Here is a 24,001-nt window from a genome sequence, read left to right as displayed (position 1 = left end):
GCAGTGAAGAATGGGAGAAACTCCCCAAATACAGGTGTGTCAAGCTTGTAGCTTCATACCAAAGAAGACTTGTGGCTGTAATCGCTGCCAAAGGTGCTTCAACAAAGTACTGAGTAAAGAGTCTGAATACTTATGTAAATGTATTTCAGTTTTTTTTACTTGTAATTTGCTGTGTGGGAGGGTAATCACTACACTGTAGTGCTACGGGAGTAGGGATGGGAACACTAGCTAGATACCAACCTCTGCGTAACGTTAACAGAACTACCGTTAAAGAAGTGCTCGGCAGGCGGGGGTGAAGGACACTACTGCTGTAGGACACTACCGCTGTGGGATGTACCGCTGTGGGACACTGTACTGCTGTAGGACACTAACGCTGTAGGACACTGTACTGCTGTAGGACACTGTACTGCTGTAGGACACTACTGCTGTAGGACACTACTGCTGTAGGACACTGTACTGCTGTAGGACACTGTACTGCTGTAGGACACTGTACTGCTGTAGGACACTGTACTGCTGTAGGACACTGTACTGCTGTAGGACACTGTACTGCTGTAGGACACTGTACTGCTGTAGGACACTGTACTGCTGTAGGACACTGTACTGCTGTAGGACACTGTACTGCTAGCAGCCGCCTCTGGTGTTTTTTCCCCCCAGCGGTTGGCATCGCTGGTGCGTCACCCCCACCTACTGTGCCCGGGAGATGGTGTCATCATGGTTTTATAGGTCACGTTCCCCTGCTCTGGTGTTGCATGCATCAACCAATGGGTGCATGCCACGTCATTGACTGTGCTGTGGGGCACCAGATAACGTATGTGGTTAGCTGATAGTTAAAATGCCTATCCAGTCGTTGTAACATCTGGCAACGCCTGCGCAGAAGAACGTGCCCATAATCCCTCTCCCCCCTCTCTCTCTCTGCCCCTCTCTCTCTCTCCCTCTCTCTCTCTGCCCCTCTTCTAGATGATGAGACAGACAGTCCCACTCTGTCGGATGCTAAGTGGAGTCAGATCCTGGCCCCTCCGACCCACTTCCTGTCTCTGAACCCTGCTCTGGCTTTGACCCCTGACCCCAGGGACGGGGACAGTCCTCTCCCCTTCAAGACCCTCCCAACCCTCGACCCGTCCTCTAACGACTTCCAGGGGCCTGACTCCAAACGCCACCCCGCTGCCAAGCCTCCTTCCTGGGGAGAGGAGAGGCCAGGCCGCACTGCGGACGTCCACAGCCCTCCGCTCCCCCAACCCAACATCGGCAAGCTGGTGGGGGGTGAGGAGGGCTTGTCTCCCCCTGTGCCGGCTTCCTCTAGCCCCCCTCCTTACCACCACCACCACCTGGCCCTGGAGAACGGCTTCACCTCTATCAGGTCCTCTTGTCCAGCTCTCAACGGGCTCAGTGAGGAACCCTGCAAGGTGAACCAAACAAGGGTGACTCCTTCAAACCACCAGCCACCTGCCCCCTCTGACCCACGTCCTGATGCCCCTCTTGAGGTTAGGGAGGGGGAGAGGAGTGGTGGAAGCTCTCACATTAGTCATTCACACTTTACCTATGAGGAGAGCCTGGGAGGGGACAGACAGGTGGCAGACAGACAGGTGGCAGTAGATGAGTCTAACCCCTGTCTGGAGCCAGAGAGCACTTGGGTTGCGTCACCCATACAGGAGAGGGACCGAGAGGAGGCTGACATGGCTGGGGGACAGTCACAGGACACTGGGGAGAGAGGACAGAATGGAGGATGGAGAGAGGGAAGACCGGGAGAAGACTCTGGGGGGAACGTACAGAATGGAGGGGTGATGGAAGAACTGAGAGGGGGGAGAAAAGAGTGTAGGAAGTCTTCTCAGAAGGAGAAGAGGTTGAACGGAGAGTTGGACAAGAGTGGAGGTCAGAATGGAGAGGTGGCTCTCACTAACGGCCTGGCTACTGCAGGAGAAGAAGAAGAAGAGAGAGGGTCTCTCACCCCTCCCCCCTCCAAGGAGGACTCTGTAACAGAGGAGAAGGAGATGGAGGAGAGCAAGCAAGAGCACGAAGGAGGAGGAGAAAGAGGTGGTAGCTCTTTACCCAAGAAACTGAACAACAGTTGTTTGCAGCCGGTGAGCTTGCCGTTCGGCGGGGCACGTCCTAAACAGCCGGTCAGTCTCAAACTCCAGATCCCCCGGCCCCTATACGAACAGGTCCAGAACCAGCTGGCGCCTTCTGCTAACACCGCCGGCAGCGTTACTGGTGGCGGAAAGAACAAGAACCTTGAGAACCGTGGCGGTGCCGGAATCATGGATACGGCAACTGTACTTGCCTCGGGCGACCCTGGTGGTGGTGTAAAGGGGGAGGTGCTAACCGGGGAGTCTCCATCATCATCGTCGGGCCTGGTGGAGGTGTCAGAGAGCAGCCCGGATAATGACTTCCAGGCAGGGCAGCATCATCAGGGGGCTCTGCCCAGGAAACAGCTCTCCTCCCTGGGGGATGTAGCCCCCGTGTGGGTCCCTGACTCCCAGGCTCCAGTCTGTATGAAGTGCGAGGTCCGCTTCACCTTCACCAAGAGGAGGCATCACTGCAGGGCCTGTGGAAAGGTGGGTGGAGTCTATACAGCAGGGCTTTTCAACCCTGTTCCTGGAGAGAGACCCTCCTGTAGGTTTTAACTCCAACCCTGTTCCTGGAGAGAGACCCTCCTGTAGGTTTTAACTCCAACCCCAGTGTTAATTCACCTGCTTCAGTTTATCAACCAGTTTCTAGTTAGAATCTGGTGAGCTAGATTAGGGAGTGTGTAGGCGTGTCTCAGCGCAGGCCGTTAACCCAATATAATGGTCTCTCTCTCCAGGTGTAATGTAATGGTGTGTTTGTGTGTCTGCCGGTGTAATGTAATTGTGTGTGTGTGTCTCTCTCCAGGTGTAATATAATTGTGTGTGTGTGTGTGTGTCTCTCTCCAGGTGTAATATAATTGTGTGTGTGTGTGTGTGTGTCTCTCTCTCTGTCTCCAGGTGTAATATAATTGTGTGTGTCTCTCTCTCTCCAGGTGTTCTGTGCTGCCTGCTGCAGCCTGAGGAGCAGACTGATTTACATGGACAGGAAGGAGGCCAGAGTCTGTATCACCTGTCACTCTGCCCTACTGAGTGGTGAGTCACTAATACTACTCGTCTAGGATCAGCTTACTACACCCCCTTTAGAATTGTATCCATTAGGATTTAAACACAATACTGGTCCTAGATCAGCATCTACTAGTACATCTTCCTTGGGTTCAGACGGGGTTGGGTGTTTTACGTTTCCAGATCCTATATCGATCTTGATCAAGTATCCTATTTCAACCCGGTCCCCGAGCGCTCCCTAGGTCAACCCGGTCCCCAAGAGCTCCCTAGGTCAACCCGGTCCCCGAGCGCTCCCTAGATCAACCTGGTCCCCGAGCGCTCCCTAGGTCAACCCGGTCCCCGAGCGCTCCCTAGATCAACCCGGTCCCCGAGCGCTCCCTAGATCAACCCGGTCCCCGAGCGCTCCCTAGATCAACCCGGTCCCCGAGCGCTCCCTAGATCAACCCGGTCCCCGAGCGCTCCCTAGATCAACCCGGTCCCCGAGCGCTCCCTAGATCAACCCGGTCCCCGAGCGCTCCCTAGATCAACCCGGTCCCCGAGAGCTCCCTAGATCAACCCGGTCCCCGAGAGCTCCCTAGATCAACCCGGTCCCCTATAGCTCCCTAGAGCAACCTGGTCCCCAGATCAACCCGGTCCCCGACAGCCATGGAAACCCATTTAATGAAGCTCCCGACGAACAGTTCTTGTGCTGACGTTGCTTCCAGAGGTGTTTTGGACCTCCGTAATAAGTGTTGCAACCGAGGACATATTTTTACGTTCTACACGCTTCAGCACTCGTCAGTCCCGTTCTATGAGCTTGTGTGGCCTACCACTTCACGGCCGAGCCGTTGTTGCTCCAAGACGTTTCCACCTCACAATAACAGCACTTACAGTTGACCGGGGGGCAGCTCTAGCAGGGCAGATATTTGACGAACTAACTTGTTGGAAATATCCTATGACGGTGCCACGTTGAAAGTCACTGAGCTCTTCAGTAAGACCATTCTACTGCAAATGTTTGTCTATGGAGATTGCATGGCTGTGTGCTTGGTTTTTGTATACCTGTCAGCAACGGGTCTGGCTGAAATGGCCGATTCCACTCTTTGAAGGGGTGTCCACATACTTTCTTTTGTGTCTAAAACCTCAAAAAGTAAGCAATGCAAATGTAGAAGCACGGTGGCTAGGAAAAACTCCCTAGAAAGGCAGGAACCTAGGAAGAAACCTAGAGAGGAACCAGGCTCTGAGGGCTGGAGATTACAACAGAACATGGCCATGATGTTCAAACGTTCATAGATGAACAGCAGCGTCAAATAATTATAGTCACAGTGGTTGTCGAGAGTGCAACAGGAAAGCACCTCCGGAGTAAATGTCAGTTGGCTTTTCATAGCCGATCATTAAGAGTATCTCTACCGCTCCTGCTGTCTCTAGAGAGTTGAAAACAGCAGGTCTGGGACAGGTAACACATCCGATGAACAGGTCAGGGTTCCATAGCCGCAGGCAGAACAGTTGAAGCTGGAGCAGCAGCAAGGTCAGGTGGACTGGGGACAGACCGTAAGGAGTTATCAGGCCAGGTAGTCCTGAGACATGGTCCTAGGGCTCAGGTCCTCCGAGACGGAGAGAGAGTTAGAGGGAGCATACTTAAATTCACACAGGACACCGGATAAGACAGGAGAAATACTCCAGATATAACAGACTGACCCTAGCCCCCGACACACAAACCACTGCAGCATAAATACTGGAGGCTGAGACGGGAGGAGTCGGATATAACCCCACCCACTTTGCCAAAGCACAGCCCCGACACCACTAGAGGGATATATTCAACCTACCACCCTGAGACAAGGCCGAGTATATTCCACGAAGATCTCCCCCACGACACGAACCCGAGGGGGGTGCCAACCTGGACAGGAAGATCACGTCAGTGACTCAACCCACTCAAGTGACGCACCCCTCCCTGGGATGCCATGGAAGAGCACCAGTAAGCCAGTGACTCAGCCCCTGTAATAGGGTTAGAGGCAGAGAATCCCAGTGGAGAGAGGGGAACCGGCCAGGCAGAGACAGCAAGGGTGGTGCGGTTCGTTGCTCCAGAGCCTTTCCATTCACCTTCACACTCCTGGGCCAGACTACACTCAATCATATGACCCACTGAAGAGATGAGTCTTCAGTAGAGACTTAAAGGTTGAGACCGAGTTTGTGTCTCTGACATGGGTAGGCAGACCGTTCCATAAAAATGGAGCTCTATAGGAGAAAGCCCTGCCTCCAGCTGTTTGCTTAGAAATTCTATGGACAGTAAGGAGGCCTGCGTCTTGTCACCGTAGCGTACGTGTAGGTATGTACGGCAGGACCAAATCAGAGAGATAGGTAGGAGCAAGCCCATGTAATGCTTTGTAGGTTAGCAGTAAAACCTTGAAATCAGCCCTTGCCTTGACAGGAAGCCAGTGTAGAGAGGCTAGCACTGGAGTAATATGATCAAATTTTTTGGATCTAGTCAGGATTCTAGCAGCCGTATTTAGCACTAACTGAAGTTTATTTAGTGCTTTATCCGGGTAGCCGGAAAGTACAGCATTGCGCAGTAGTCTAATCTAGAAGTGACAAAAGCAAAAACCAGTCAAAAGTTTGGACACAGCTACTCATTCAAGGGTTTTTCTTAATGTTTTACTATTTTCTACGTTGTAGAATAATAGTGAAGACATCACAACTATGAAATAACACAAATGGAATCATGTAGTAACCAAAACAGTGTTAAACAAATCCAAATACAGTGGGGCAAAAAAGTATTTAGTCAGCCGCCAATTGTGCAAGTTCTCCCACTTAAAAAGATGGGAGAGGCCTGTAATTTTCATCATAGGTACACTTCAACAATGACAGACCAAATGAGAAAAAAAATCCAGAAAATCACATTGTAGGACTTTTAATGAATTTATTTGCAAATCATGGTGGAAAATAAGTATTGTCACCTACAAACAAGCAAGATTTGAGGTGCAGTTCCCTCTAATGAATTTATCCAGGAGAGAGCCAGTTTCCTCGTAGCGCTTGATGGTTTTTTGAGACTTGAAAAAAAAAAATCCTATCCAATTGGCAGTTACAGTACGGACTCGGGAGAGGCAAAGGTCGCGAGACGTGCGTCCTCCGAAACACAACACATCCAAACCGCACTGCTTTTTGACACAATGCCCACTTAACCCGGAAGCCGCATCAATGTGTCGGAGGAAACGCTGTGCATCGCGTCCGGCCCACCACAGGAGTTCCGTGTGCGCGATGGGACAAGGACATTCCTGCCGGCCAAACCCTCACCTAACCCGGACAATGCTGGGCCAATTGTGAGCCACCCCATGGGTCTTCCGGTCGGCTGTGACGGAGCCTGGACTCGAATCCAGATTCCCTAGTGGCACAGCTAGCACTGTGACAGTGCTTTAGACCGCTGTGCCACTCAGGAGGCCCTCTGACCTTTGACTTAAGGTATGGACTTAGCCCTATTTGGTAAAAGACTGGGTGGTATACAGAAGACAATCTTGTCACAACACAACTGATTAACTCACACGTATCAAGAAGGAAATAAAATCCACAAATGAACAAGGCACACCTGTTAATTGAAATGCATTCCAGGTGACTAATTCATGAAGCTGGTTGAGAGAATACCAAGCGTGTGCAAAGCTGTCAATGCAAAGGATGGCTACTTTGAAGAATCTTAAATATATTTGGATTTATTTAACACTTTCTTTGGTTACTGTATGATTCCAAATGTTATTTCATAGTTTTGATGTCTTCACTATAATTCTACAATGTAGGTCTGTCTGAACTTTTTGACTGGTAAGGTGTGTGTGCATGTGTCTCTCAGTCCTTTACTTCTCCCTTTATCTTGTTCCTCTGTCTCTCTCTGCCCTCAGCTCATTCGAGGGAGGGTATGTGTGACATGTCTAACCAGAGTCCTAACCCCAACAACCCAGCAGAGTACTGCAGTACCATCCCACCTCTGCAGCAGATCCAATCCTCAGGGGCGATGGCCTCCCTTCCCCCCACCGTCATGGTCCCTGTGGGAGTTCCTAAAACACCCGGCTCAGAGGGTAACCATCCCCATACCTTTGTTATAACCTTTTCATCTCACCGTCGCTAGTTTTTACTCTGATTTGTTCCTCTGTGTTTAAGTATTTACCAACAGTGTCCTGTCTGTGCGTCACAGGGTCTCTTGCGCGGGAGCAGAGGAGGGTGTGTTTTGCAGACGGGATCCTACCCAATGGGGAAGCAGCGGAATCCCCCAAGCCCCCTGCTACCAGCCCCGCTCCCTCGCGTCCATTGGCCGTCTCGCAGTGTGCCAACAAATCCTCCACTGCTGATTCGTCAGAGGTACGGTCTGCACCACAGGTCAAAAAGTATTTTATTTTACAGTTTGTTGAAGAGGAACATTAGCAAAAGTTGACTATTTCCAGTTTAAAATTGATGTTCTGAGGTGACCTGGGGCTGGTGAGCTGGGTTAGGATTAGGAGGGAACCCACAGCAGGGCAAATTGTCACTGCATTGACCTTAGCCAAGAGAGATGTTTGTAACCCTGTGCTAAAATAGTCTGGCTGACACCAGCTCTCGAAGTCTTCCTGACTCCCCCCCCCCCCCCCCCCCCTCAGACTTCAAGGTTCCTGACTTGAGTCTGGAACGGCTGCGTTGATGTGTCTGCGCGAAGCTCCCATAATGAAGGGGCTGTGCCCTCAGACTTCAAGGTGGCACACTATGCTGGTTGGACTTTATAATGAAAATGGTTTTTTAACTCGGCAAGTCAGTTAAGAACAAATTCTTATTTACAATGACGGCCTAGGAACAGTGGGGTTAACTGCCTTGTTCAGGGGCAGAATGACAGATTTTGACCTTGTCTGCACAGGGATTCGATCAAGCAACCTTTCGGTTACTGGGCTACCTGCCACCCCAGGATATCCCTGTTTTTAGAATTTAACTACAAAGACCAGGGTGCTTTTCAAAAGCCTGAATGTTTCATATTTTTGTCAGTGTATGTGAAAGTCCTACTAAACAGTCTCTGATGCGGGTCAGAAGTTTGCAAGCCCCGACACAATCATGGACTACGAAGGGAAACCCAGCCGCGAGCTGCCCAGTTGACGCAAACCTACCAGACGAGCTAAATGCCTTCTATGCTCGCTTCAAGGCAAACAACTTTGAACGGGTCAACATTCACAAGGCCACAGGGCCAGACGGATTACCAGGATGCGTACTCAGAGCATGCGCTGACCAACTGGCAAGTGTCTTCACTGACATTTTCAACCTCTCTCTCTCTCTCTGTAATACCTACGTTTCAATCAGAGCACCGTAGTCCCTATGCCCAAGAACGCCAAGGTAACCAAGGTAACCTGCCTAAACGACTACCCCTCCCCACGTAGCACTGTAGCCATAAACATGCTTTGAAAGTCTGGTCATGGCTCACATCAACACCACCATCCCAGGAACCACGGACTCACTCCAATTCACATACTGCCCCAACAGATCCACAGACGACGCAACTACAGCTCAGCGTTCAACATCATAGTGCCCACGAAACTCATCACTAAGCTGAGGACTCTGGGATTCAACACCTCCCTCTGCAACTGGATCCTGGACTTGCTGACAGGCCGCCCCCAGGTGGTAAGGGTAGGCAACAACTCATCCGCCACGCTCATCCTCAACACGGGGGGCCCCTCAGGGGTGCGTGATTAGTCCCCTCCTGTACTCCCTGTGCACCCATGACTCAGTGAGTGGCCAAACACAACTCCAACAACAAGTTTGCTGACGACACAACAGTGGCAGGCTTGACCACCGATGACAATGACACAGCCTACAGGGAGGTGGTCAGTGTGAACTGGCAGTGTGGTACCAGGACAACAACCTGTCCCTCAACGTGAGCAAGACAAAGGGGCTGATCAGGGACTACAGGAAAAGGAGGGCCAAACTCGCTCCCATTCACATCGATGGGGCTGCTGTCCACATCAGTAAGGACCTATCATGGTCCCCCCCAACACACACACACCAACAGTCGTGAGGAGGGCACGACAACACCAATTCTCCCTCAGGAGACTGTAAAGATTTGTTATGGGTCCCCAGATCCTCAAAGTTCTACAGCTGCACCATCGAGAACACCCTGGCTGGTTAGATCACCACCTGGTATGGTAACTGCTTGGCATCTGACCACAAGGCCCTACCTAGGGTAGTGCATACCGCCCAGTACATCACTGGTGCCGAGCTTCATGTCATCCAGGACCTCTATACCAGGCGGTGTCCTCTACTCAGTCCTAGACTGTTCTTTCTGCTACCGCACGACAAGTCTGGGACCAAAAGGCGCCTTAACAGCTTCTACCCACCAAGCCATCAGACTGCTGAGCAGCTTCTACCCACCAAGCCATCAGACTGCTGAACAGCTTCTACCCACCAAGCCATCAGACTGCTGAACAGCTTCTACCCACCAAGTCATCAGACTGCTGAACAGCTTCTACCCCCCCCCCCCCACACACATTCATATTCCTTTTACGCTGCTGCTACTCTGTTTATCTATGCATAGACACTTTACCTCTACCTACATTACCTCAACTAACCTTTACCCCACATGGACTCTGTACCGTAACACCCTGTATATAGCCTCCACATTGACTCTGTACTGTAACACCCTGTATATAGCCTCCACATTGACCCTGTACCGTAACACCCTGTATATAGCCTCCACATTGACTCTGTACCGTAATACCCTGTATATAGCCTCCACATTGACTCTGTACCGTAATACCCTGTATATAGCCTCCACATTGACTCTGTACCGTAACACCCTGTATATAGCCTCCACATTGACTCTGTACCGTAATACCCTGTATATAGCCTCCACATTGACTCTGTACCGTAATACCCTGTATATAGCCTCCACATTGACTCTGTACCGTAACACCCTGTATATAGCCTCCACATTGACTCGGTACCGTAATACCCTGTATATAGCCTCCACATTGACTCTGTACCGTAATACCCTGTATATAGCCTCCACATTGACTCTGTACCGTAATACCCTGTATATAGCCTCCACATTGACTCTGTACTGTAATACCCTGTATATAGCCTTATTGTTACTATTTTTCCTTGAGTTGATTTAGCAGATTAACATAATTAAATGTTTTATCATTTAGCAGTCTCTTATCCAGAGTGACTTGCAGGAACAATTTGGTTTAAGTGCCTTGCTCAAGGGCACATCAACAGATTTTTCAGATAATCGGCTCAGGGATTCAAACCAGGGACTTTTCGGTCATTGGCCCAACGCTCTTAAGGCCTAGGCTCCCCGGAACACATTATTTACTGAATATGAAGGGATATCTTCCCATGACTAAAGATCATTCAACTTCAGTGTTCTAGAATAGAACCACTGCCCAAATAACTTTCTATCACTGTATTTACAACCAATCACAGCAGAGATCTGTCCACTTCACCAGTCCACCTGCATTTGACAACTACCACTTTATGATGTAACCACACCCCTCCCTCCAGGCGTTGTCCCCGGCCCCTGCAGCCCCAGTGGGAAGCCCTGTAGGCAGCTCCATCAGTCTAATTCCGGAGGACGGACTTCCTCCCATCCTCATCTCCACCGGAGTTAAAGGAGGTACGGGAGGCCACAGCACAGGTGCTTGACTTCAGTCATCCTCACTGTCGATGATCCTGCTGTATGCTGTGTGGGGGCTGCTTTCATGGGCCCATGTAGCATGCTGGGAGGGGTCTGGGTCTGCTTTCATGGGCCCATGTTGCATGCTGGGAGGGGTCTGGGTCTGCTTTCATTTAGGCCATGTTGCATGCTGGGAGGGGTCTGGGGGTACATGTACACAGGGAACCCTCTTCAGTGGGGTTGGATGTGAGATGTTTGAAAGCTTTTGTTTTTCCTCCCACCACCCTCAGACTATGCTGTGGAGGAGCGCCCCTCTGAGATGGTTCTGATACAGCAGCTGGAGGAGGGAGGTCCTGACCCCTTGGTGTTTGTGCTCAATGCTAACCTGCTGGCCATGGTCAAACTGGTCAACTGTGAGTTAACGTCTTCCAGTTCCATTGTTGGTGATTGATTAGAAAGTACGCTCTCCTAGGTCTGAATTTGTCCCTGACTAGAAAGAGAAAATGAGAACCTGAGTGTTTAGCTCTCCGAGATGGTTAGTGAATAACCCTGCTATACACTGTACGGTATCTACCCCTCTCCCCCCCCTAGGCTGCTACGGTATCTACCCCTCCCCCCACCCTAGGCTGCTACGGTATCTAACCCCCTCTCCCCCCCTAGGCTGCTACGGTATCTACCCCTCACCCCCCCTAGGCTGCTACGGTATCTACCCCTCACCCCCCCCTAGGCTGCTACGGTATCTAACCCCCTCTCCCCCCCTAGGCTGCTACGGTATCTAACCCCCTCTCCCCCCCTAGGCTGCTACGGTATCTAACCCCCTCTCCCCCCCTAGGCTGCTACGGTATCTAACCCCCCCTTAGGCTGCTACGGTATCTAACCCCCCCCTAGGCTGCAACGGTATCTAACCCCCTCTCCCCCCCTAGGCTGCTACGGTATCTAACCCCCTCTCCCCCCCTAGGCTGCTACGGTATCTAACCCCCTCTCTGGTGTCCCTTCTCCCCTTGTAGACGTAAACAGGAAGTGTTGGTATGTGACCAGTAAGGGGATGCATGCAGTGGGCCAGGCTGAGGTGGTGGTGCTGCTGCAGTGTCTGCCTGACGAGAAGAGCATTCCCAAAGACCTCTTCAGCCACTTCGTACAGCTCTACCAGGAGGCCCTCACAGGTTAGTTTAACATACTGTACCTCTACCAGGAGGCCTTAACCGTATGTATAATATTCCTCCATCAGGAGGCCCTCACAGGTTAGTATAATGTACCTCCATCAGGAGGCCCTCACAGGTTAGTATAATATTCCTCCATCAGGAGGCCCTCACAGGTTAGTTTAATGTACCTCCATCAGGAGGCCCTCACAGGTTAGTATAATGTACCTCCATCAGGAGGCCCTCACAGGTTAGTATAATATTCCTCCATCAGGAAGCCCTCACAGGTTAGTATAATGTACCTCCATCAATAGACCTCCACCAGGAGGCCTACTAAGATATTTTACATCTCTACCAGGCCTTCACAGGTATAATAATACCTTTGTTACCTCAACCAGGAGGTCTACTTAGGTGATATTATACAGCATTGCCAGGAGGCACTCTGTAGTGTCCCACTAATGTTCTGTGTGCATCCAAAATGTCTCCCTATTTCCTATAGTGCACTACTTTAGACCAGAGCCCTATGGCACCCTATTCCCTATTATAGTGCACTACTAGCCCTGTGGGACTTGGTCAAAACAAGTGCACTACGTAGGGATTAGGGAGACATTTTGGACGCCGCGTCTGTCTCACCACCTTATGCTGCGGGTTAAAATATTGTGTGACATTGATGTCTCTGTGCCTCAGGCTGTTGTTGTTTAGATATACACAGCGGAACCAGGGGAAAGACGACAGTCTGTGGGGATGACAGACATATTGTTTGTGTCCTTGCTGGTTCAGTCCTAGTCAGTCAGTACGGTGATGGAGAGAATGTTGCATCATCGTCCTTAGCAGTTCTAGCGTTGTGGATTATCTAAATCAGGCCTGCCCAACCTTCTTCCTGGAGAGAGACCCTCCTATAAAAATGCTCACCCATCTACACACAATACCCCATAATGATACATTGGGCCCGCGGTGGCCTTCATAGGCCCGCGGTGGCCTCGCGGCCTTCATAAAGAGACTGTCACCATACAGTCATGGAAGTCAACAGTAAATGGACAGTTGAACATAGCCAATCAGAGTTGCTAATTCACCAGGGACACATGCCAGCATGGCACCGACTGGTTGGCATCACTCACTCGGGGCCCAGGGGTATTACAGTGGAAGGGGGCACCTCCTTACAAGACTACATTATTAGTAGTGGTTATGTCTTCCATGACTCAGGACTGGTGTCTGGTCACTGCCTCATCCACTCATGGATGCCAATGCCGTTTAGCCAACTTTCATGTCATCCAAATTTGTTGGATTGTCTGTAAATAGTTCTTTGGTCTACTGGTCCTGGAGCCAGGTAATGTTCTGACTCACCTGGGCCTCTCGTTCCTCTCCCCCCTCGTCCCCTCTCCCCCTCTCTAGGTAACGTTCTGACCCACCTGGGCCTCTCGTTCCTCTCTCCCCTGCCTCCTCTCTCTAGGTAACGTTCTGACCCACCTGGGCCTCTCGTTCCTCTCTCCCCTCCCTCCTCTCTCTAGGTAACGTTCTGACCCACCTGGGCCTCTCGTTCCTCTCTCCCCTCCCTCCTCTCTCTAGGTAACGTTCTGACCCACCTGGGCCTCTCGTTCCTCTCTCCCCTCCCTCCTCTCTCTAGGTAACGTTCTGACCCACCTGGGCCTCTCCCCCTCTCTAGGTAACGTTCTGATCCACCTGGGCCTCTCGTTCCTCTCTCCTCTCCCCCTCTCTAGGTAACGTTCTGACCCACCTGGGCCTCTCGTTCCTCTCCTCACCTCACTCCCCGTCTTCCATCCAGGTAACGTTTTTCTCTCTCCTCCCCTCCAGGTAATGTCCTGACCCACCTGGGCCATTCGTTCTTCACCCAGAGTTTCCTGGGCAGCAGGGAGCATGGAGGGTTCCTCTACGTCTCCCCGTCCTTCCAGTCCCTCCAGGACCTGATGCTCCCCAACCCCCCCTACCTGTTTGGGGTGTTGCTGCAGAAGTGGGAGACCCCCTGGGCCAAGGTGTTCCCCCTCAGACTCATGTTCCGGCTGGGTGCAGAGTACAGATGTGAGTACAGAGGCATTGCTTTCTTTTGGCTGGATATTTTTTTGGCTTGTTAGAAGAGAGAGTGATGTAATTTACGTTATGTTTTCAGTCTACCCCTGCCCTCTGTTCAGTGTGCGGTTTAGAAAACCCCTCTTTGGAGAGACCGGCCACACCATCATGAACCTGCTAGCAGTAAGAACTTGTCTTTTTTTTCTTTTGAATGATTTTAAGTGTTTTGTTTACTTTCTGATTTTATATCTTTTTGTTATTTTTTTTTGGCCTCAATGTCTTGTGTTGACGAGCAGCACTTCCCTAACTACCAGTACACGTTGTCCCTGGTGAAGGGTCTATATAATATAATGTACCTACAGGACTTCCGTAACTACCAGTACACGTTGTCCATGGTGAAGGGTCTAGTGGTGGACATGGAGGTGAAGAAGACCTGCATCAAGATCCCCAGCAACCGATACAACGAGGTGAGGCTCTCAACCAATCATATTAGTTCCCAGTGGGGCTTAGCCAATCAGATCAGATTCCTACTCAGGGGGGGCTCAACCAATCACCCCCCCCCCCCCCCCCCCCTTTGCAGTTATGTTCCCAGCCAGTCATTAGTCGCCATGCTCCTCAACCAGAGGCAACAGACCCGTGTTAATTTCATCAACAAAAATAGTGAGTCATATTCATAGGACACTTAATTTTTCAGTGGCAATTGACTTAAGACAATCTTCTCTGTGACTAAGTGGACTGGACAAGAGTTTTTTGTAATGAGTGGGAGCTTTTTGCTAATGAACACAATTAAGTTGCTAGGGGGCAGTATTTTCATTTTTGGAAAAAAAACTGTTCCCGTTTTAAACGGGATATTTTGTCAGGACAAGATGCTAGAATATGCATATAATTGACAGCTTTCGATAGAAAACACTCTATTGTTTCTAAAACAGTAAATATATTGTCTGTGAGTATAACAGAACTGATGTTGCAGGCGAAAGCCTGAGAAAAATCCAATCCGGAAGTGCCCCAGGTTTTGAAAGCGCTGCGTTCCAATGACTCCCTATTCAGCTGTGAATGTACCATCAACGAGCTTACACTTTCTACGTATTCCCCAAGGTGTCTACAGCATTGTGATGTAGTTTTACGCATTTCTGTTGAAGAATAGCCGTAGACGGCCACATTGCGTAAGTGGTCACATGGTGGCTCCGAGAGAGATTCTCGCGTAAAATACAGAGGTAGCCATTACTCCATTCGGTCCTAGTGAAAAACGAATTGTCCCGACGGATATACTATCGAATAGATATTAGAAAAACACCTTGAGGATGGATTCTAAACAACGTTTGCCATGTTTCTGTCGATATTATGGAGCTAATTTGGAATATTTTTCGGCGTTGTGGTGACCGCAATTTCCGGGCGATTTCTCAGCCAAACGTGAAGAACAAACGGAGCTGTTTCGCCTACAAAAATAATTTTTGGGGAAAAAATTAACTTTGGCTATCTACCTGGGAGTCTCGTGAGTGAAAACATCTGAAGTTCATCAAAGGTAAACGATTTAATTTGATTGGTTTTCTGATTTCCGTGACAAGGTTGCCTGCTGCTAGCAAGGCATAATGCTATGCTAGGCTATCGATAAACTTACACAAATGCTTGTCTAGCTTTGGCTGTAGAGCATATTTTGAAAATCTTAGACGACAGGGTGATTAACAAAAGGCTAAGCTGTGTCTCAATATATTTCATTTGTGATTTTCATAAATAGGAATATTTTCTAGGGATATTTATGTCCGTTGCGTTATGCTAATTAGTTTCAGGCGATGATTATGCTCCCGCATGCGGGTTTGGGAGTCACTAGAGGTTAATATTAGCAGCAGAGATGCGCAGTCCTGTTCAGCAGTGGGAAGGACGAGCCACACCTAATACACACGGCCTATATCAGCTGGTGAGCTGTGGGGGGATAAGTGTGGGCAGACAGGCTCCGCCTCCGATTATACATATCGCCACAGGCAACTCTCTTGCTTCCCCATTGCTAACTAGCCGTTTACCCTGTCGGCTACGGAGGAGGAGCCGCTTGCCCTGTCGGCTACGGAGGAGGAGCCGCTTGCCCTGTCGGCTACGGAGGAGCCGTTTGCCCTGTCGGCTACGGAGGAGGAGCCGCTTGCCCTGTCGGCTACGGAGGAGGAGCCGCTTGCCCTGTCGGCTACGGAGGAGGAGCCGCTTGCCCTGTCGGCTACGGAGGAGGAGCCGCTTGCCCTGTCGGCTACGGAGGAGGCCAATTGTGGCCAATTGTGCGTCGCCCCATGGACCTCCCGGTCGCGGCCGGTTACGACAGAGCCTGGGCGCGAACCCAGGGACTCTGATGGCACAGCTGGCGCTGCAGTACAGCGCCCTTGGAAAATAAAAAGAAATCAGCCAAGACCTCTGGTGGGGGGGGGGGGGGGGGGGCGGGAATAAAGAAATCGGATCTAATTTAGAGTCCTGTTCATACTGTAACCACGTTTGAACAGGCAGAAGTGATCTGGTTTAGAGGGTCTTTGTCCCAACCCCATTTCCCCAAACCTCTACACTCCAGGGCATGCTATTGGTTTAATTTAATATGATTTTTTTTTCACAGCTACAACAGAGACCAATGAAATGTTATTTCTAGCCTCGTTATGAACAAGTGACAGGGTTCGTCCAGTGACATGACAGATTGGGACCCTTTTTTAATGACACAACCACGTTCTCTGTCCCCCTCCAGCTAATGGAGGCTATGAACAAGTATTTATGTCCCCTTGCAGCTAATGAAGGCTATGAACAAGTCCAATGAGCACGTCTTGGCCATGGGGGCGTGTTTCAACGAGCGGGCCGACTCCCACCTGGTGTGTGTACAGAACGATGACGGAAACTACCAGACACAGGCCATCAGCATTCACCATCAACCACGCAAAGGTAGGGTCGACACACAACAACGTGGAGTCATAGTCTGGGAAGTGGACTAACAAAACCATAGGTGGCGTTAGTGTTGAACCCCGCCCCTTCAGATGGCGTTAGTGTTGAACCCCGCCCCTTCAGATGGCGTTAGTGTTGAATCCCGCCCCTTCAGATGGCTTACGATTTATATGGAAATGTCATGCCGATTTTAAAACCAGTATTTGTTGTTTTTCTTCCAGTGACCGGCGCCTGCTTCTTCGTGTTCAGTGGTTCTCTCAAGGCAGGACAACTGGCCAAGACCAGCATTGTTGAAGGTACTCCCGTTTACCCACCTGTTATTTTCTTAATAGGATGTACCCACCTTGTTATTTTCTTAATAGGACGTACCCACCCACCTGTTATTTTCTTAAATAGGATGTACCCACCTGTTAATTTCTTAATAGGATGTAACCACCTTGTTATTTTGTTAATAGGATGTACCCACCTGTTACGCTACATTAGTGGTTTGGGTTTACAGGTATCACCAATGTCTACCTATCACCTATATTACCCACTGTCATCAGGGGTTTAAATTACACCGTGGTTCCGCTGTAGACGGGGGGGGGGGGGGTGGTGATATACCTGTTGTTCCCCTGTAGACGGGGGGGGGGGGTGGTGATATACCTGTTGTTCCGCTGTAGACGGGGGGGGGGGGGGGTGGTGGTGATATACCTGTTGTTCCCCTGTAGACGTGGGGGGGGGGGGTGATATACCTGTCGTTCGCCTGTAGACGGGGGGGTGATATACCTGTTCCCCTGTAGACGGTGTGATGGTGCAGATCACAGGAGAGACTATGGACGCTCTACGGCAAGCCCTGAGGGACATGAAGGACTTCAGTATCACCTGTGGCCTGGTCGACCAGGAGGACAGGCAGGAACATGTTCACATACAGTGGATAGAAGATGACATCAACTTCAACAAGGGGTAAGGGGAGAGGGAGAGGTGGAGGGAGAGGCAGGGAGGAAGAGGCAGGGAGAGGGAGTGGAGGGAGAGGCAAGGAGGGAGAGAAGGGAGGAAGTGGAGGGAGAGGCAAGGAGAAGGGAGGGAGGAAGTAGAGGGATGCTTCACAGTAGGTATGCTGCTTATATTGTGGACAGGTGTCTTTTATACTGATAACAAGTTCAAACAGGTGCCATTAATAGATGTAACGAGTGGAGGACAGAGGAGCCTCTTAAAGAAGAAGTTACAGGTCTGTGAGAGCCAGAAATCTTGCTTGTTTGTCCACCATAATTTGCAAATAAATTCATAAAAAATCCTACAATGTGATTTTCTGGATTTTTTTTCTAATTTCGTCTGTCATAGTTGAAGTGTACCTATGATGAAAATTACAGGCCTCTCATCTTTTTAAGTGGGAGAACTTGCACAATTGGTGGCTGACTAAATACTTTTTTGCCCCACTGTAAGCCATTTAGTAATAGCTTAATCTTGTCTTCTGATTGGGTGGGTGACAAGGTAATGTTGCAATATTTCTTCCAACGATCCAATCCTGTCTCTCAATCTACAGGAGTGGCTGGAGGTTAGGGATCGATTTGGACAATTTTTATTTATTTAAATACAGTACTCTCTGCCTTTCTTGTGTCCATCTATGACTGACAGTAAATGTTAACTATACCCCCCCCCCCCCCCCCCCCAACACAGAGTGATCAGTCCTATCGATGGGAAGTCTATGGAGTCCATCACTAGTGTGAAGATCTTCCAAGGGTCGGAGTTCAAGGCCAACGGGAAGGTCATCCGCTGGACAGAGGTATGTAACGTGTTGTCATCCTCCCTTCACCCTTCTCCCCAGAGGTTCAGCTCCTCTGAAGGGATGGGAGGCGAGGCTTCTCCCCAGAGGTTCAGCTCCTCTGAAGGGATGGGAGGCGAGGCTTCTCCCCAGAAGTTCAGCCCCTCTGAAGGGATGGTTCATTCCCCTTCATGGATTTAAAAGGAATGGATTGGTGTTGGAAATATTGATGTCTAATTTCCCCCTCTCGCTCTCTCTCTCCAGGTGTTCTACCTCCAGAGTGATGACCAGGCTCAGCCCAACGGTCTGAGTGACCCTGCTGATCACAGCCGTTTGACGGAGAACGTAGCGAGGGCGTTCTGTGTGGCGTTGTGCCCTCACCTGAAACTGTTGAAGGAGGATGGCATGGCCAAGCTGAGCCTACGCGTCACCCTCGACTCAGATCAGGTAGATGTTTTTTTTTAAATGTTTTATTATATTTTCATCAAAGGTACAATCCAGAGTCCCTTGTGACAGCAGAGCAAGGGGTAAATGCTATTGACACGATTTCTGCCAATCAGGGCAGCCAAAGCATCTGTTAATTGTCTTCTAAACCAGGGTAAGGAACAACAAGCTGTTTGTGATGACTTTGTTCCAGACTAGGTGACAGAGTAATGTAGCTGTGTTCTACAGTAACCTGTGTGTGTGTGTGTGTGCACGCGCGCCCAGGATAGATTGATTGGAAATTTTTCTTGTGCTTTTTCAATACATTTCTGTGTTCTATTCATGTGCTGTTCTAATAACCCATTTCTGTGTTCATGCAAGTGACTGAACGAATGAATCCTCACTTCAGTATCTGCAATTTGGCAGGACGCCCAGACCTTTTTTTGAGAATGAAAAATATCTAAGTTTCAAGGTCTCCCGCTTGGAGAGAAGAAGCCTCGTGTGGCATTGGTCTGTCAGATGAATGAAACAAACTTTAATCAATTATGAATTGATGAATAAGCTAAATCATGCAAATATGACTTGTCAGTATATAAGGGAACTAACGGGACCGTCCCGTTTGAGCTTCTGACAGACCTTCACTATGGTGCGCGCCGACAATTAAAAAAAAAAAAAAAGATTAATTTAAGATTGACTTCAAGTGGTAATTTCCACAACATTGTGTAGAATTTCCATGACAATAGATCAATAGATCGATCAATCATAACTACCTGTCTCTGTCCTGTTGCTAGGTGGGTTACCTGGCGGGCAGTAACGGCCAGCCTCTCCTCCCCCGTTACCTGAGCGACCTGGACAGTACCCTGATCCCTGTCATCCACAGCGGGGCATGTCAACTCAGTGAGGGCCCTGTCATCATGGAGCTGGTTTTCTACATCCTGGAGATTATCTCCTAGGAGACGGATGCAACGGACTCCTGGTTCTCCCTTTCTCTCTGCCACCACCTCTTTTTTTTCCCCCCAACCCATTCTGCCTCGCCTCCCATCCCTTCAGAGGGGCTGAAAACTGAGCAGGGCAGCTAGCTAATGTTACTGTCCCTTCACCAGACGGTCAGCTAGCTCTGCTGGTTAGCTACCAGCTAGCTAATGTTACTGTCCCTTCACCAGACGGACAGCTAGCTCTGCTGGTTAGCTACCAGCTAGCTAATGTTGCTATCCCTTCACCAGACGGACAGCTAGCTCTGCTGGTTGGCTACCAGCTAGCTAATGTTGCTATCCCTTCACCAGACGGACAGCTAGCTCTGCTGGTTAGCTACCAGCTAGCTAATGTTACTGTCCCTTCACCAGACGGACAGCTAGCTCTGCTGGTTAGCTACCAGCTAGCTAATGTTGCTATCCCTTCACCAGACGGACAGCTAGCTCTGCTGGTTGGCTACCAGCTAGCTAATGTTGCTATCCCTTCACCAGACGGACAGCTAGCTCTGCTGGTTAGAGACCAGCTAGCTAATGTTGCTATCCCTTCACCAGACGGACAGCTAGCTCTGCTGGTTGGCTACCAGCTAGCTAATGTTGCTATCCATTCACCAGATGCACAGCTAGCTCTGCTGGTTAGCTACCAGCTAGCTAATGTTGCTATCCCTTCACCAGACGGACAGTTAGCTCTGCTGCTTAGCTACCAGCTAGCTAGCGTCCCTCTACTCCACCTATGCACCATCTCTTCTCTGTCCTTGGACCAGATCACATGATCCAGGAAGTCTGAGTAGCATTCCAGTTCCACTGTGGTAGCTAGAGGACAAAGCAGAAGCACTGCACTCTGGGAAATGTATTCTCTGAAGGCCTTGTTGTAGCATGGGGGTGCTCTGAGGACCTGATGGAGAGGTGTCCAGAGCTCTGCCTGATGAAACGGCGCTTCGATCTCCGCTGACAGGGACTTCACGCGGTCCGGTGAGCTAGGAAGATTAAAGAAACTCAGATATGTGGAGAAGGAGGAAGCCATCCTCCTGTTGATGCGGTTTCATTTGCACCCCGGTGCTCAGTGTCAGTGCCTGCAGGCACAACTCTTCACAGAGGAAGGAAGGGTTTAAGGAATGATTGAAGGAAGGATGCAAGAAAAGGAAGGACTCTCCTCGGGTCTTAAGTCTGGCCTCTTTTAGCTTTATCCAATGATCACCAGATTCTTTATTTCCTGACGCGGACCGACTACAGTTTGTTTGCTCTAGTTGTGCTGTTGGAATGTTTTCTAGGCAGCACAATTGTAGTTGTCTCACTAGATCCTCCTGTAGCAGAGACGCAGCACAGCATCCTACTCCCTTATTTAGGGCACAACTTGACCCCATAGGCCTTTGGTGAAAAGTCGTGAGCTATATAAGGGATAGGGGTCCATAGATTTGGGATACAGCCCAGCCCAGGACTGCCCTCTGCTGTGTGAATAAGGACCTAAACAGATTTGTAAGAATAATGTAGTTCTGTTCTTGAGGATGAGAAACTGTAAGGTCTTTATTTTTGTCGATTTAAATTTGGCAGACCCCCCCCCAATAGACATGCGGACATTTCGTAAAGATAGTGACGGTAAATCGGAAGTTGTGTGTAAACAAAGATCAATATATTATTAAGTACTTGAGACATGACCATTGTGGTTTTGTTGGTAAAAAACAATAACCCTACGATATGAACGAGCAGCGCTACGATAGATCGATAGACAAGTCTCATCTGTAAACTCAGACAATCACGCATGAATATCTGCAGGAGATGCATTGACAAACATCATTTAAGGTATACGTTTGTATACCATATGTATTAAAGAGAGTCATTTTATTGTCACGATAAAATAAATGTGGTTGGCAGGACAGTATTGAGGACGTAGTATAATGAGGACAATGAATAAACAAACTGCTATGGACAAATTACATTAAAATGGTTATTGTTGGAGGGTTTCATAACTCCTGGGTCGTGTTCATTTAGGCACCAAACGGAAGAAAACAGACTGTGACAGGAAGGGACTAACTGAACTATCTGTCCAATGAGGAACACTTGTTTTCATTTTCCACTGCAAAACGTTTTGCGCTAATTTAATACGGCGTTGGAGTTGTCCAATAAGAAACAGTCTTTTTTTTTTTTTTTTTTTTTGGTGTCTTTTGCAAAAATATTTTCTGTAACATCCCCTAATGAACAGCACCCAGTTTTCTGGAGAGGGGGACGATCATTGTCATTGTGTGTGTCAGTGCAACTTCAATAGGAAACATTTTAAAGATTTATTTTGGTCCCAAGATTTTCCATGGATGTATTGGAACCAAACGAAACGGCGCGGGACCTACCTAAAATGGTCCAATAGAAACTCTCTTGTTATGACCAATCATTTCCCGTTTGCTTACGGTGTACACTAGTGAACACACCCTTTTGACTCCCCTCCCTCCCTTGGCATTACTTCAGGTGTGCATTACCCGAAGGTGTAATTGTTTTTCTTGATGGTAGCATTTTGTTATTGAATTAAACAGACTTCTACCAGAACTCGTACTGCATGTATACAGAAACCAACTAAACAAGCTCGCAATGGTGACGAGAGCAATCCAACTTCTCTGCAGACAATATTCTGCCGTTGTGTGGATTGAGTCCAACACAAAAACATCCATTGAATCAGCCTTGAACATGGCTGGATTTTCAGAAAATCCTGGTTTTCTTCTTAATTTTAACATTTTGATATCATCAATCAACAAATAAATACATCTGTATGAAAAGCCAAAAACCCTGTACATCTTACTGTTCACTACAAATGTCTAAACCAGTCTATCAAACTGTAGTATAATAAAAATGTATATAAAAGTTAAAAGCATCTTTCCTTTTTTTCCCCTCCCAAATACACATTCAGGGATGTCACACTAGAACCTATAAGCTGTACACTGAAGTCTCTTTAAAATAAACATTAGAACCAAGTGGAGCGGAGGGGGGGGGGGCATATTGGAGCGGAGGGGGGGGGGGCATATTGGAGCGGAGGGGGGGGACATATTGGAGCGGGGGGGGCATATTGGAGCGGGAGGGGAGGGCATATTGGAGCGGGGGGGGAGGGCATATTGGAGCGGGGGGGGAGGGCATATTGGAGCGGAGGGGGGGAGGGCATATTGGAGCGGAGGGGGGGAGGGCATATTGGAGCGGAGGGGGGGAGGGCATATTGGAGCGGAGGGGGGGAGGGCATATTGGAGCGGAGGGGGGGGAGGGCATATTGGAGCGGAGGGGGGGGAGGGCATATTGGAGCGGAGGGGGGGAGGGCATATTGGAGCGAGGGGGGGAGGGCATATTGGAGCGGAGGGGGGGAGGGCATATTGGAGCGGAGGGGGGGAGGGCATATTGGAGCGGAGGGGGGGAGGGCATATTGGAGCGGAGGGGGGGAGGGCATATTGGAGCGGAGGGGGGAGGGCATATTGGAGCGGAGGGGGGGAGGGCATATTGGAGCGGAGGGGGGGAGGGCATATTGGAGCGGAGGGGGGGAGGGCATATTGGAGCGAGGGGGGGAGGGCATATTGGAGCGAGGGGGGGAGGGCATATTGGAGCGAGGGGGGGAGGGCATATTGGAGCGAGGGGGGGAGGGCATATTGGAGCGAGGGGGGGAGGGCATATTGGAGCGAGGGGGGGAGGGCATATTGGAGCGAGGGGGGGAGGGCATATTGGAGCGAGGGGGGGAGGGCATATTGGAGCGAGGGGGGGAGGGCATATTGGAGCGGGGGGGGGGAGGGCATATTGGAGCGGGGGGGGGAACATATTGGAGCGGGGGGGGAGGGCATATTGGAGCGGGGGGGGGGGGGCATATTGGAGCGGAGGGGGGGGGAACATATTGGAGCGGGGGGGGGAACATATTGGAGCGGGGGGGGGAACATATTGGAGCGGGGGGGGGGGACATATTGGAGCGGAGGGGGGGAGGGCATATTGGAGCGAGGGGGGGAGGGCATATTGGAGCGAGGGGGGGAGGGCATATTGGAGCGAGGGGGGGAGGGCATATTGGAGCGAGGGGGGGAGGGCATATTGGAGCGAGGGGGGGAGGGCATATTGGAGCGAGGGGGGGGAGGGCATATTGGAGCGGGGGGGGAGGGCATATTGGAGCGGGGGGGGGGGGGGGGAGGGCATATTGG

At 50.1% G+C, this 24,001-nt stretch overlaps 1 protein-coding gene across 11 annotated transcripts in view; it reads left to right on the top strand.

The window, feature by feature from the left end:
• Positions 1-22,707, top strand: part of LOC110530883 (zinc finger FYVE domain-containing protein 9) — a 46,474-nt gene extending 23,767 nt beyond the window's left edge. For 5 of the 11 annotated variants that reach the window (XM_090182964.1, XM_090182963.1, XM_090182961.1 and 2 more), the window contains exons 4-19: positions 958-2,552; positions 2,996-3,095; positions 6,926-7,102; positions 7,219-7,382; positions 10,539-10,671; positions 10,941-11,063; positions 11,658-11,813; positions 13,602-13,826; positions 13,915-13,997; positions 14,177-14,281; positions 16,568-16,718; positions 16,940-17,014; positions 17,501-17,663; positions 18,378-18,483; positions 18,727-18,909; positions 19,677-22,707. In XM_090182964.1, coding sequence (XP_090039090.1) covers positions 958-2,552; positions 2,996-3,095; positions 6,926-7,102; positions 7,219-7,382; positions 10,539-10,671; positions 10,941-11,063; positions 11,658-11,813; positions 13,602-13,826; positions 13,915-13,997; positions 14,177-14,281; positions 16,568-16,718; positions 16,940-17,014; positions 17,501-17,663; positions 18,378-18,483; positions 18,727-18,909; positions 19,677-19,838 — 3,701 coding nt within the window. In that variant the 3' untranslated portion in view covers positions 19,839-22,707. The remainder of the gene's footprint in view (positions 1-957; positions 2,553-2,995; positions 3,096-6,925; positions 7,103-7,218; positions 7,383-10,538; positions 10,672-10,940; positions 11,064-11,657; positions 11,814-13,601; positions 13,827-13,914; positions 13,998-14,176; positions 14,282-16,567; positions 16,719-16,939; positions 17,015-17,500; positions 17,664-18,377; positions 18,484-18,726; positions 18,910-19,676) is intronic. The other 6 variants (XM_090182969.1, XM_090182970.1, XM_036986705.2 and 3 more) reach the window with 3 other exon arrangements.
• The last annotated feature ends 1,294 nt before the right edge of the window (positions 22,708-24,001 follow it).

This window comes from Oncorhynchus mykiss, chromosome 8, assembly GCF_057628025.1.
Source record: "Oncorhynchus mykiss isolate SJ-2025 chromosome 8, ASM5762802v1, whole genome shotgun sequence".
Lineage (NCBI taxonomy): Eukaryota > Metazoa > Chordata > Actinopteri > Salmoniformes > Salmonidae > Oncorhynchus > Oncorhynchus mykiss.
The sequence above is the reverse complement of the archived record's forward strand: the minus strand, read 5'-3'. Positions and strand labels throughout refer to the sequence as shown.